Below are 14,818 nucleotides of genomic sequence, written 5' to 3' on the forward strand. Positions count from 1 at the left end.
GAGGGAGGTGAAGGCGTCCGAGGAGTCTAGTGCCGATGTCCTTCGTCTGTCCGAAGTTGAGACTTCGCTTTTGTCTCAGCTTGGGGAAGAGCAGAGGAAGGCCTCGGACGTCGAGCCCCAAGCAGCCGTGCTTCTTTCCGAGGTAGGCGTCTTGAAGATTGACGTGGCGGGTTTGAAGGCTGAGGTTGAGGGTATGAAGGGGGAGAAGGCGGTGTCGCTGGCCGATGTGCAGGGGGAGATATCGGCGACTGAAGAGACGATGAATGCTCAGGTGCAGGTGCTTGCTCCGGATACTGATGTGTTTGCTATGAGGGCCTTCATGACTGTCCAGGATGGCCGTATCGTTGATTTGTAGAGCTTTGGTTTGTGTATTACTGATTTAAGTACTTTGTAATTGTTTTTCTTGATGTTTTGGCCGTGTGGCCATGACTTTTGGATGTTTTTGCGTTTTCAAACATTTGGGCTAGTCGTGCCGTTTTATCTTTATTGAGTCGTGTAGTTGACTCTTAGATTTTTTAGTAGTTGCTTTTGGGCTGGTCGGTCCTTTCATCTTGTAAGCCGTTTGTATTGGCTTTCGTTTCCTAAGTCGTTGTGACTTAGGATGCTCGGTAGACTGTTTTAGTCATGTGTTATAGATATCCGTTTGTAGGCCTCGAGGTTGATCGGTTCTAGATGTTGGCCGTTTACTCTTTTGCTGTTACGAAAGTATAGGGAGAAACAGGACAAGTGCGTTTTTAAATGAAATTTTATTAGGTTTGGGCCTCGTTAAAACCCTCCGTTTTGGGGGGAGGGAAAGAGTACCCGAAAATAGTACAAGAAAAATAAAATAAAATATTATAAGTGAAGTCCATTATTAGCTCTTTTACTTTAGTTAAGTATATCTGGAGAAGAGGGTCTCTTGTTTGGTAGTCTCCGTTGATTGGGAGCTGACTACTTGGAAGTCGCTGCAAACCTCTAGAACCTTGGTCCTGACTTACTTGGCTAGCGTCAATCTAGTCAGTAGGGCTTCGTATTCTGCTTGGTTGTTGGAGATCGGGAATTCATATCGGATAGATTGTTCGATCACTATCCCGTTCTGGTTTTCAAGGATCACCGCGGCTCTGCCGGAGGTGGTGTTAGATGAGCCGTTTACGTGTAGCTTCAAAGTTTTGAAGGTGGGGCTTCCTGGCGTCATCTTGGCGATGAAGTCTGCCATGGCCTGTGCTTTGATCGCATTACGAGGTTCGAACTTAATTTGGAATTGGGATAGTTCGATAGACCATGCTAGCATCCTCCCCTCTAGGTCGGGTTTTTGTAGGACTTGGCTGACCGCTTGGTCAATTTGGACCGTAATGGGGTGGGCCTGGAAATATTGTTGGAGGCGTCGGGATGCCGTGAGGAGTGCGAAGGCGAGTTTCTCGAGGTGTGAGTAACGTGATTCCGTGTCTTGTAAAACTTTGCTTATGAAATAGATGGGTCGCTGGGCCTTATTATCGTCTTCTCGGATAAGCGCTGCTGCGTGTGCTTCTTCTGTTATAGATAGGTATAGGAAGAGGATCTCTTCGGTTTGGGTTTTGGCAAGAACCAGAGATTCCGCTAGGACCTTCTTGAAGTGTTGGAATGCCTTATTCGCATTCTGCTTCCAATTGGAAGGGGTTCCTTTCTTCATAAGTTTGAAGAAAGGGATTGCTTTTTGGGTTGACGCCCCGAGAAAACGGGATAATGCGGTTAGTCGGCCGGTAAGTTTCTGGATGTCCTTGAGGTTTTTCGGGCTTCCCATTTCGAGGACGGCTCTACATTTCTCAGGGTTTGCCTCTACCCCGCGTTGCGTGATCATGAAATCGAGGAATTTTTCTGCTTCCATGCCGAAGGCACATTTTATTGGGTTGAGGCGCATTCAGTGTTTCCTCAAGGTGTTCATCACGAGCTCGAGGTCGTCGATGAGTTGCTCGCCGGATTCGGTCTTGGCGAGCATGTCATCTATGTATACTTCGAACTTGGTCCCAGACAGGTTTCGGAATATCTTGTTGATGAGTCTTTGGTAAGTGGCTTTGGCATTTTTCAAGTCAAAGGGCATGACTGTGTAACAATATGTGCCGTCGGGGGTGATGAAGGCCGTTTTCTCCTCGTCGGGTCGGTGCATGGGTATCTGGTTGTACTCGGAGTACGCATCCATGAAAGTAAGTTATTGGTGACCAGATGCGGCGTCTACCAATCCGTCAATATTTGGCAGGGGGAAGGCGTCTTTTGGACAGGCTTTGTTTAAGTTCGTGTAGTTGACCCACATCCGCCACTTTTCATTAGCTTTTTTGACCAGCACGACGTTAGCTAATCAAGTTGCGTAGGACAGTTCCCTGATAAAGCCTACTTCGAGGAGGGCTTTAACTTGTTTTTTTACCTCGAAAGCTCGATCGGAGGACATTTTTCGTCTCCTCTGTGCCACGGGCTTGGCCTTGGGATCTACGGCTAGTCGGTGGGATATTAGGTCGGGATCTTTCACGGGCATGTCAGCGGAGTGAATGCAAATAAGTCTTTGCTTCGCGTTGCAGGATCTCTTCCGTAGGGCTAGGCTACTGTTGTCGCATTCTACTGCAATTTTTCGGTCTCTGTGGATTGTCCCGATGGAGCCGTCTTCTGCGGTGAACTTCATGAGAAAGAATTTTGTGAAGATGACGTCGGAGAGGTCGTTGATTGTTTTTCTTCCGAGGATGATGTTGTAGGCGGTGGAATCTCGGAGGAACAATAATAAATTCAATTGTCTACTTTATAATTATTAGACCTTGATCCAATTGAATTACACAATCTAAATCGAATATCTTTAAATTTTTTAATAAAAAAATAAATATATCTTTGACTTTTTATTTTACAAATATTTGAAAAAAAATTAAGTTTATTGTTATTGTTATAAAAAAAATCAGTTTTATTCTAATTTGTTAAAAAATTTAAAAATAATTAATTTATTAATACGTCCAGTAATAATGCGACACGTACGCCGTATTTACAAGAAGACTTTACACGTTTTTATAGAAGTATCATTTTTAATTTATTTTAACATATTTCTTTTACTCCCTATCTTCTAGGGACTATCTTGGATAACGCGTTAGTGACGTAGAGCCGTTTGGCAACCGGCTTATTGTCCTTTTGCTGATGCCGAAGCGTGTTAGCTCAATCATCCTAGCTAATCTTGCTTTTCAAAATATTAAAGAAAATGACTTATATTTAAATTATGGAAAGATTATTAAAAAAATTATAATATTAATTTAAATAAAAAATATGCTGTAAATTAACATATATGTATATAAACATCGACATCTTTATAAAATAATTGATGAGCATTGTAACAAGTTTTCAAGAAATAATGTTAGTTGACTTGACCGTACCATAAATAAATATAGAGAGCATTAGGTAAACACTAAACAATGATTATTTTAAATAATATAAATAATTATCAATCAAATAAAAATATATTATATTTTTAAATTATTTATTTAAATTTTAATATTAAAATAATCATTCGTACACTTAATAAAATAAAAATTTAATATATTTATTATTCATATTATTTAATATTCTTGTTATCTACCTATATTTTTTTTATAAAAGTGGTAGTGATAGAAATAAAGTTTTTGCTTTTATTCTACTTAAACTTTTAGTATGATAATTTGCCAATGGCTATGTTAATTAATACTAATTCACATACATGTCATAGACAGGAGGACATAAACAACATCACTTAACACAAGAAGACCTGTTTAATTAAGAAAGACCATGTAGATGTGTCCAAGTTAAAGGACAGTTGTATAGTCTCATAAATATATATATATATATATATATATAATAACAAAACCTACGTTCTTGTTCTTGTTGTTTTTTCGAACCAAAGATAGACCTACATATTTCTAAAAACTTGCATACTTGTAACTAAAGAAATAATATAAAAATACTTGCATAGTATATACAGAGATAAGAGAAGACTTCGAGAAATTAAGAATGTAACAAAACCCCTGAATTTTGCTAATGGAAATGAATTTCTAGTGGCAACAAATTAAAATATAACGACAACGACTTATTATTATACGGAGTCTTTGTTTATATGGAGACGGTGACTGGGGCAGAAGAACTTTACATGAGGAAATTAAAAGCTATAACCAATCGCAAAGGATCAGAACATTAAAGGTAATATTCCGAAGTCTTCTTGATGTAAATAATTGTAATTTGGATTTTATGAAACCTGACTTTGATGATATTTGATATATAGAACCTGTGAGGAAGGAAGCATGGATTATTCAGCCTTAGAGAAATATGGGAAAGATTTAACAAAGTTGGCCAAAGATAAAAAACTTGATCCAGTGGTAGGAAGACAAAATGAAATTCAGAGTTGCATACAGATCCTCTCGAGGAGAACTAAGAACAATCCTGTGCTTATTGGTGAGCATGGTGTTGGAAAAACTGCAATTGCTGCAGGGTAAGATTCAAGTCTTATGTCTTCTTCCTTGCTTTATTTGTTTTTGGTAACTGTTTTCTTCCTTGCTACAATTTTTTCCCTTGTGTTTTGTCTTTACAACATATGCCTTCAATTTTAAGGTTAGAAGTTTGAGTTTTTCTGTAATTTTTCTCTTAGTATTTATTAGTATTTATTTGATGAGTAATGGTAGAAGGACAAAAAAAAAATTCTAAATTTATCTTATTTAATATTTATTAATTATAGTAATAATTAATAAATGATAAATAAAATAAATTTTATTTTTAACTATTTTTTTTTACTAAATATTTCTATTATTTGATTTAATTTTAAACCATTTTTACCTCTTAGTGTTTAAACGGCTGGTTAATTAGTTTCTTCTTTAATAAAAATCAAGGATTATTACTTAATTTATCTAACCAATTTTAGTTGATTTAATAGTTAATTTAATAATTCATTTCAGTAAATGAGAAGTTTGAGTTTAGCCTTATGCATGCAGTAATCTATTGACTAATAACAAAATCTTAAATAAAACTATATGCGATGGATTAGTTCTTAACCGAATTGAAAAATAATGTCTGAAACCAAAAAAAATTACCTAATTTTCCAAAAACCCTTACCATTATTTCCCTTCCGTTTTTATTTAAGTATTCCTTATATTGCAATTGACCTGTGTACGTACCTAACTCTGACTTTGAAACAGAATTGCTTGGAGAATTGCTGAGGGAGATGATATTTTCTTGGATAAACGGGTATGTGTCTTGTACAAATATTTACTCCATTCTTGAATAATGAGATGAAAGTGGGCATGAAGAGGAGCATGATTTATTTATTCTTTTTCATTGTAGTAATACAAGTACTTCCTATGTTTTAAAATAATTGTTTTAGGAAAGAGACACATTAAAATATTCATTAATGATTTTTTATATTATTTAAAATTGTATCGGTATGTAAAATTTCCTTTAATTTAATTAACATATATAATTACTGAGTATCTAACTATCACAATTAAATTAAGAGTGTTATAAAAAAAATAACAAAAATGTTACATATATAGTAAAATTTAGCTGTGAAATGAGCCATAATATATTTGTATATTTTTATACATATTAAATCACACATTTTTTTAACTAAATAATTAATTATCAAAATAATTAAACCTATCATAATAAAACAATTTTATACATATTAAATCACATATTTTTTTAACTAAATAATTAATTATCAAAATAATTAAACCTATCATAATAAAACAATCAAACCTACAATAGATTATAACTAAACTTGTTTATAATAGTATAGCGAAAATATTTTAACGAGATGTCAAATATTAATTTTTATATATAATGACTAATAATTAGTGACTACTTTTTTGTGTATACGTAAAATAATTAAAAATATAATTATGTCATCTTAATCTTAAAAATGAACATTTTTACACCTTCCATTTTTTAATAGGCATTTTAAAAATTAAAACTTGAATTATTAATAAGAGTATAATTTTAATACAATAATAGTGTAAAGAATTTTTTTACAATCATTTAATTAGATTAATAAATTTAGATAATTTTTTAAATAATAAATATAAAAATTAATTATTTTTAATAATATGATAATATACTACCAGTTATCTAATATATATATATACTGAGACTGGTAGAACATAAAAATAAAATTTATTAATAATGTTCCGAAGTACTACTCTTCTCTGTACATTGGTGATGTATAAACCTTTTTCACTTTCCAGCTTATATCCCTAGATGTGGGTGCACTTGACGCTGAACCAAAAAAGTTAGAGCAAGGGATGAATGCCATTATCGACGAAGTAACTAAATCTAACGGCGAGATTATGCTTTTCGTTGATGACATCCACAAGATTGTTGCGGAAGGTAACAAGTTTAAAATCTTTCCTAGTTTGGATTATTCTTATTAGTTGTAATGATTTTTTTTGAATAAATATATTAGAAATTTAAACTGAAAATCTTATTTTATATTTTATATGTTGACAGCTATAGTCATATACTATTCAAAATATTTACCATAATAATTTTTCAAATTGATTTGGTAAAACATTTTAAAAATATATTTTTGATTTTTAAAAGTATAAATATTTTGTTTCATATTTTAATAAATAAAAAATTATGTATATATAATTGCAGCTTTAAAATTTTGAGATATTTTTTAAAATATCTAAAAATATATTTTGTGAAGTTAGTTACAGTTATTAAAATTAAAAAATTTAATATAAATATATAAATATATATTAATAACAATTATGTTAGGTGCGTACTAAAATTAATTATCAAAATTTAATTATTAATATAAAATATATATTAAAAAAATTAAATAACATATACATTTATGTATAAATACATGATGATTAATTCTAACCGTTATATAATATTAAAGTGAAAACTTTTTACATTTGAATTTTCGCATGATATTAATAATAATATTTAAATTTATCATTATATTTATAATTATTATAGTCTATTTAAATTTTAAAATTATTTTATTAAATATAATTATTATCATTATTTATACTTATTAAAAATTAATTTTAGGTTGATTTATCAAAGACAAGAGCAATGACTTTAAAAATAAATTTTAACATATGTTACGTGTATAAAAAGTCAATTATTAATATAAAATATATGTTGAAATATAAATATACATTAAAAATAAATTAAATTAGATACGTATTTATATACAAATATATTAGTGACTGATTTTAGTATATAAATAATATTTTTAAAATAATAATTTTAAAGTGAAAAGGGCTGACACTCTTGACAGATGTGTTAAGGAGAAGTATTTCTCGGGGAGAGCTGCGGTGTATAGGGGCGACAACAATGGACGAGTATCATAAGCACATTGAGAAAGATCCCACATTAGCCCGTTCGTTTTCTCCGGTTTATGTTCACGAACCCTCTATTGAAGAAACCATTTCGATATTAGAGGGATTGCGACCAAAATATGAGCAGCATCACCGAGTCCACATTTCTAAACGTGCACTTAAGAAAGCTGCAGAGCTATCAGATCAACACATAATTGGAAAATTTTTACCTGCCAAAGGTAATTAAACACTTTTTATCTTAGCTTATTTAATTTTTGGTATCTGGGTTTTTAGTTTGTCTTGTTAACTTAACCTGTGAAACGAGTAATTGATAGCCACTTGGAATTTGGAAATTGCAGCTATTGAACTGATTGATGATACAGCTTCTGCGAAAGTAGTGAATATGCAAGCGGTTTCTAAACATGTTGGGAGTGATAAGAGCAAGTTGATCCCGGAGTCAGAAACGGAGAGCAGCAGCGATGAAGTAACAGACGACAATATTGTTGAAGTTGTCAGCAAAAAGACCAAAATACCCGAGTGGAAGCTGAAACAGTCAGAGGAGGAGAAGCTGTTGCATTTGGAGGAGGAGCTGCGTAAGCGAGTGGTAGGACAAGGGCGTGCTGTGGAGGCAGTAGTTAAAGCTGTGCAACGCTCAAGAGTAGGTCTTGGAAACCAAAAGCGTCCCACAGCAAGCTTCATGTTTATGGGACCCATGGGAGTTGGAAAGACCAAGCTAGCTAAGGCACTTGCTTATTTGCTGTTCAACACAGAGGAAGCATTGGTGCGCTTCGATATGAGCGCGTATAAGGAAAAGCAGGCAGTATCACGCTTGATAGGGTCTCCACCTGAAGAAGGAGGGCTGCTCACTGAAGCCGTTCGACGCAGACCGTATTCCGTTATTCTGTTTGATGAGATCGAGAAGGCACATCCGGAGCTTCTAGACGAAGTCTTGCTTCCCATCTTGGATGAAGGTAAAATAAAGGACGCAGCAGGTCGCTTGGTCAACTTCACCAATACTGTCATCATTATGACCTCAAATGCTGGATCAAAGCTCGTCCTCGAAGACGCCGATAATATAACGAATAAGCTGCCATACCAAGAGCTGAAAGAGAAAGTAATATCCGAGCTTCAACAACCTGAGCTCATAAATCGAGTTGATGAATCTGTTGTTTTCCAGCCTCTTGACACTGACCAAATAATTAGCATTGTCAAGTTAAAGGTATCCATCATCCTCTTCTATAGCTTGCCACATATCTTAACTACTTGTTCTTTGATATTGTTATTAAATATTATTAGAGTTGTTAGTAATCGAAAATTAAATCAATAATAGCTAATAGTTAGTAGATAAATATTTATGAAATTAGTTAAAAATATTTTTATAAATAGTATGACTTTTGTATTATGTAAAATAAGTTTCAACACAACAATTTTAATACAACAACTTTATATAATATTATCTTTTTTTTTCAAGAAACTTGACAATTGCTAACAAGAAAATAGAGATAGAATTAAAGAAAACAGTAAATATGTATTGAAGTTGTTGTTTTACATTATACGAAAATCATTCTATTTATATAAATATTACCAACTAATCTCATAAATATTCATCTACTAACTCTCAACTACTTATCATTTTCATTTAACTACTTGTCTTTTTGGTTACTCTTATGACAGGTTAATGATCTCTCACGGAAGATGGAACAAGATAAAGGGATGAAAATCCAGGTGATGGAAGATGCTTTAAAACTTCTTGGTCGCTGGGGGCGTGACCTGAACTATGGTGCATGGCAGGTGAAGCGAGTAATTCAGAAGAAAGTGGAGGATGAACTTGCCAAGGGCATTCTTGGAGAAAAATTTAAGCCGGGAGACACAATCGTAATAGACACAGTAACATCCTCTTCCTCAGCCTCTTCCCGAGAGCTTTCTTTTACCAAGCCTCAGAAAGATAAATCATCTACGAGTAATGTTTTTCCCTTCACATTAGTAGCGTAGTCTGCCAAAGGTTCAGAAGTTTTATATCTTTGAGGATAACAAAAAGCTGTCACGTATTATTCCTTTTTCATCATCAACTCAATTATAAAATCAATCCAATACCAGGAAAATTTAGTCCATGAAACGGAACGATACAAGACAACTTTTTAATACTTGAAGAACAACATATTAAACTTCCCCGTGCCTTTTGCAGCTACATATATCTTGAGGGCTCCTGGTTTTCCTTAGTGCATCGTATATTTTAAAAGCTTGTAAAAATGTTTGTGTATGCACTTAATTTTATGTATATATTTTTTGGACAAATTACAAAAATGTAAATAGAAATGACTCCCTTATCTTGTATGAGGCTCCGGCTCTGTTGAACGGCCTCTTTTGTCTAGAGAGATTTTTGCCCTTGTTCCATTGTCCCACGTATCTTTCCTCCTCATGATCTCTTTTAAAAGTGGTGCCTTTGGGAGTATCAGAGTATGGTCGTTTTGGTTGTAATCCATATGGTGCGAAAGCAAAATTTGTATACGCTATTGACAACGCTACATATTTCTTTTATTCTCTAATAAATTCATAAACTTCTTAATATTTATTAATTATTACAAGAATTATTATTATTATTTTTTCAATAATAAAAATTAAGGTAAATTCTAGTCTATCCTTCCTATAATAACATGTAATTTACCCTCTGTGACATGTCATCTTTTAATTGGTTGCTATGTTAACTATGGTTAAATTATTGGTAATTAAATTATAGCCCAAAGTGGGTGATTATGTAATTAAATACCTCCAAATTTAATTTCAATGCCATCCAGAAATCCCATATCATCATCACCATCACCATCATCATCATCATCATCATCATCATCATTATTTTCATTTTCTTTTTCGTCTTCCCCTTCTACACTATCATCATAAAAAGCTATCATAATCGATTTCACGTTCTTAAATTTTAAGATTTTCTGAATTTCGCAAACGTAAACTTAGTCTCACCTGGACTAAGTTCACAAACAAAAGCAGTTTTTATAACTAAACACAAAGAACACAAAACACAGAACACGACCTTACTTGAACAGGATCTGTTCTATAGGCTCGTACATCTATATCCTTGAGTTCTAAGAAGACTTTGGTTGAACTATGACACGGTGGAGGATTGTTCGCGCTACAACCTTGTGGTCGAGATGGTTTCACGGTGTTCTGACATACTCAAATATTTTTCCCTGGCCATTTAATTAGTTATTTTCTCTAAATACTTAGTGTGTGTTTGGATTACAGTTTGCAAACGGGAGTTTGAATAAAATTAATTTTACAAACTTGATTTTGATGAAAAGTAAGTTTGTATTAAGTGATTTATGTTTGGCAATATTTATATCAAAATGAATTATAGTAAAATAAATGTTGTTTGGATTACACTATTCAAAATCACTTTTAGATACAAAATTACTAAAATAGACATCAACTTAAATAATTTTTGTATATTATTTTAATTTAGATATTTGAATAGATGTTATTAATTAATTCTATAATAAATTAATATTTATACACTAAGATAAAAATAATATATAAAATTGGCAAAATATACTTTTAATTAAAACTAACAAAATATAAATTTTAGAGAGTACTAAAAATAATAAAAAAATTAAATATTTATTTTGGTAGTAATTGAAATAAATCAAAAAAAATTTATGATATTTTTTATACAGTATATTTTTAGTACTCTTAGTACTCTTTTTTAGTATGTTATAATTTTTTATTATTATTATTTACAATTAATTTTTTGTTTAATTTACTTTCTTAATAGGATCAATATATTATATTAAAAAAATAAAAATAATACAAAAAAATTACAATTATAAAAGTGTATAATATCAAATAAATAATTAATAAAAAAATAGTAAATAATAGAAAAAGATAGTTCATATAAATAAAAATAATATAAATAATACAATAGTATGCATAAAGGATAAAATTGGTAAAAAATAAAAAAAAATTGAGTATTGATAGCTAAAAGCCCGTTGGTGAAACGCAGAAGCTTAAAATTGTTGCTTCTTGAAAACGTGGTTTTGAATGCAAAATCACTTCTGCTTTCATGAATCAAAAATTTGCCAAACCAAAAATTACAGCTTTCAAGATATCTAAACGTACTTCTTCTCTTTGAACGTGGTTGCCAGACACACCCTTATTTCCTGGTTCATCAAAATATGGAACACCCAATGAGTTGATTTTTTCTTTCAATTTCAGAGAGAAATGGGACTGGGGTAAATTGAATTTCTACACAATGATAAAAATATAACTTTATTTTTTAATGTTTATAGAAATTATATATTTATCTCTCTTATAAAAATATTTAATTACAAAATTACCCTACTTTAGTTAACATATTAACTATTATTGAGTTAAATTAACTCAAACTAAAACTAAGTATCCAATTAAAGTATGTCACGTCACGAGGGGTAATTTACATGTTGAAATAGAGGGGGTTGAGTAGAACTCACCAAAAATTAAATATTCGCATATGTTTAGTAAAAAAAAAATTATAAATTATAATATTATTATGAGTATAAATACTAATTTTTTATTCATAAGAACGGGCCAATGGCCTAAAAGGTAAAATAAAGTGATTTTTCATGTAAAGATATTTTTGTGTGAAACTAATAAAAAATTATTTAATAATTTGATATAATTTAACATAATATATATTAACATCTGAATTATTAATTTTACATTAAAAAAATTCATATAAATAATTGGTCTTGAAGAAACAAACAAATTTCTTCTGCAGTTGCATCTATTAGTAAAAAAGAAAATTGCCTAAAAAAGGTTTTAAATGATGCTAAATTTACTTAATATTTTAAGTTTCGTATATGAATATACGTTATAAAGTTTTTTTTCCCGTGCATCGTATTAATGTGAAAACTTATACGTAATTATTTTTACATAAAGTTAATAGTTGGGAATTTGAGATTTGTTAAATAATAATTTAATTTAATTAAATTTATTAAATTATTTAATAATTTTTAAATATTAATTTTATATAAAAATAATTAAATGTGAGTTTTTATCACGTAAGAATAACAACTCTGTTTTAATATAATGAGATGGAGTAACATAGTTAATATAAACTAAATTTCTATTTACACTATACTTAGACAATTTAACGTTGGTCCTTTAATTCTTTTACTACAACAATGTAGGAAGATATTTATTTAAAGTAAACATTTAATTTTGTTTTTGTTTGTTTTCGCAAAAGATAAAGCGATTTTGTTTTTTTTCTTAAAGATACTTTGGTTTTTAATTTTTTTATTTTAGGACAATATGATTCTTCTGTTAAAAAATTTGTTAAATAATAACAAAAATTAATTTTGTGAGAGCTTTATTTATATTTTATGGGATTTTTAAAGTTTCACAAACTATTAATAAATTTGTTTTTGAAAAATTCTTTTACCAATGGTGATTAAGTAGAGAAAGACCATTAATAAAAATGATGTCGCAAAAAAAAGAAATAATTACAGTATGAATATCTTTTAAAAAAAAACATCAAAAAGGAAATAAAAGAAGAAAATATTAATGTTGATGATATTGGTATTGATAATAATAACGATAGAAGAGATAACGATGATGATAAAGTATAGTCACATAATAAAAATAATAAAGATAGAAGTGATAATGATGGGATGAAAAAGATAATGGTCATAATAGTTGGTTATATTGTTGAAAAAAATTCTATAAAATATAAATAAAATTTTTATAAAATTATTTTTGTTATTATTTAACAAATTTTTTAATAAAAAATCACATTATTTCAAAATAAAAAAATTAAAAATCGAAATACTAATTTTTTTTTAGATAGAAATCACTTTATTTTTTATAAAAATAAGCAAAAATTGAATTGGATTTTTACTCATTTATTTACCATAGATATTGTGGATTGATAACACTGACGGATTGTTTATTTGTTATCGAGCCTTCGGCCATAAACTAGTGTATGTTTTTTTTATTGGACTTTAGATTGTTACCACTTACTATTAGTTTGTGGCAGAACATCTACGTATTTGTTTTCCTATAAGCATAAAGAATGGTTATGATTTTATATCATTATATGGGCACTAATATGACACTTATTATTATTTGTTGATAGATAAATATTATAGTAGGGCTATTAGAATTTGTTATTTTTATTATTAATCAATTATTAATATTTAAAAATTTAAAATAAAATATATTATTAAATTATTCGATTATAAAAATTGAGTTAATGACTAAATAATAATAAAAAATAATATATTTTAATGACTATCTAATATTTCTCTTGTTGATATACAGTGCAGGTTATAGTATTTAGAAGTTTTTGTTAATAGCTTAGGAGAAGTCATAATTTGTTATTAGCTTTGACGGATGGCATCATTTGGTTAGTTAGTTCTGTTTCTGTTAGGTTTAGTTGAGTGTTTTTATATTGAGTTGAGAAGTTAGATATAAATAGCTATTTCTTTGAGTTTAGTGAAATATGCATCTCCATACATCAGGGCAAACATTTCTTCTTAAAGTTTGCTACACGAAACAAGTCACTTTGGTAAAACCTGTGTTTGAAATTATTCCAGAGCTCTTGAATCTGTATTTAAAATCATCTAGAGCTCTTGAATCTACGTATTCAATTACTTTGAAATTAGTTGTAGAAATTTAGTTACTTTAATTTCCATATCCAAGTTAGTAGTCATAAATCAATGGCTACGAATTATCTATAGTAAAAATTCGCTTGCAATTATTTTCACATAAAATTGATAGTCGAAAGATATTATATATAATTTAGTTAAACATATCAAATTATTTAATAATTTTTAACTAATAATTTTACTTGTTTAAATACAGAAAAATATGTTTTGCTATAATTGATTAGGACAAGAAAAGAGTGTATTTGAATATTTTCTGTTAGGGAAAGTATGAGGAGCCAATAAAATATTTATACAATATGTACAATGGAGGTTTATGGAGTATTAGAAATATAATCATTAGTGTTACATTTTTTCATCAGCTGAAGTTTTTGGGATGAGTGGTATCATGACATGAATGTTCATTTCATAACTCAATAACAATTGTACACATTGTACAAATAGTCCATTATCTTCCTAACGAGATCCTTTCTGTTATTTTCATAAAAATTCGGACAAACAAATTTAGAATATTAAATTATTGCTAGCTAACTAGGCATGTAGTAGAACACATTTTACTCACGTAATTATACAAGGTAATTGTTGAACATGTTCAAGTCTACTTTTTCGAAAGTAAGGTGCTCCATCCATGCTCACTTTATTTCACGAAACTTCCATTCTTTTCGCTTTCTTTTACATTACTTTTTTGTTGAACTTTCACCATATTCTTCCGATACGATTTCACTGATAGCCAACCTACCACTTATGTTCTATGGGTCGGAATAATATTTTAGGTTTTTTAATTATAAAAATTAATTAATTAATAAGTCATAGTCATATATTAACAAAAAACTATTTTACTTTATTTATTAAATTACTATTTGGTAGAATTTTACCTGCTTAGATACAGAAGAA

The 14,818-nt window shown here is 30.1% G+C and overlaps 2 protein-coding genes across 2 annotated transcripts in view; one reads left to right on the plus strand and one right to left on the minus strand.

Annotated features, from left to right (window-relative positions):
• The window catches only part of LOC130974067 (chaperone protein ClpB3, chloroplastic-like), a 42,262-nt gene extending 37,041 nt beyond the window's left edge, over positions 1 to 5,221 (minus strand). Inside the window, exon 1 of the mRNA XM_057898817.1 lies at positions 5,124 to 5,221. The gene's annotated coding sequence lies outside the window, so the exon portion shown is untranslated. The remainder of the gene's footprint in view (positions 1 to 5,123) is intronic.
• On the plus strand, positions 3,906 to 9,802 carry LOC130974069 (chaperone protein ClpB3, chloroplastic-like). The gene is made up of 7 exons (XM_057898818.1): positions 3,906 to 4,155; positions 4,238 to 4,444; positions 5,145 to 5,193; positions 6,189 to 6,330; positions 7,238 to 7,516; positions 7,637 to 8,496; positions 8,952 to 9,802. The coding sequence occupies exons 2-7, from the start codon at positions 4,257 to 4,259 to the stop codon at positions 9,267 to 9,269; spliced, it is 1,836 nt and encodes a 611-aa protein (XP_057754801.1). The 5' UTR covers positions 3,906 to 4,155; positions 4,238 to 4,256; the 3' UTR covers positions 9,270 to 9,802.
• Positions 9,803 to 14,818: the final 5,016 nt, after the last annotated feature.

This window comes from Arachis stenosperma, chromosome 4, assembly GCF_014773155.1.
Source record: "Arachis stenosperma cultivar V10309 chromosome 4, arast.V10309.gnm1.PFL2, whole genome shotgun sequence".
In the NCBI taxonomy this organism is placed as follows: Eukaryota; Viridiplantae; Streptophyta; class Magnoliopsida; order Fabales; family Fabaceae; genus Arachis; species Arachis stenosperma.

Excerpts from the sequence above, each read along its gene's own strand:
- LOC130974069 (XM_057898818.1), top strand. The coding sequence starts at position 4,257 with ATGGATTATTCAGCCTTAGAGAAATATGGGAAAGATTTAACAAAGTTG. Across the intron at positions 5,194-6,188 it reads ATATTTTCTTGGATAAACGG|CTTATATCCCTAGATGTGGG; the intron begins GTATGTGTCTTG and ends TTCACTTTCCAG. Across the intron at positions 7,517-7,636 it reads AAAATTTTTACCTGCCAAAG|CTATTGAACTGATTGATGAT; the intron begins GTAATTAAACAC and ends TGGAAATTGCAG.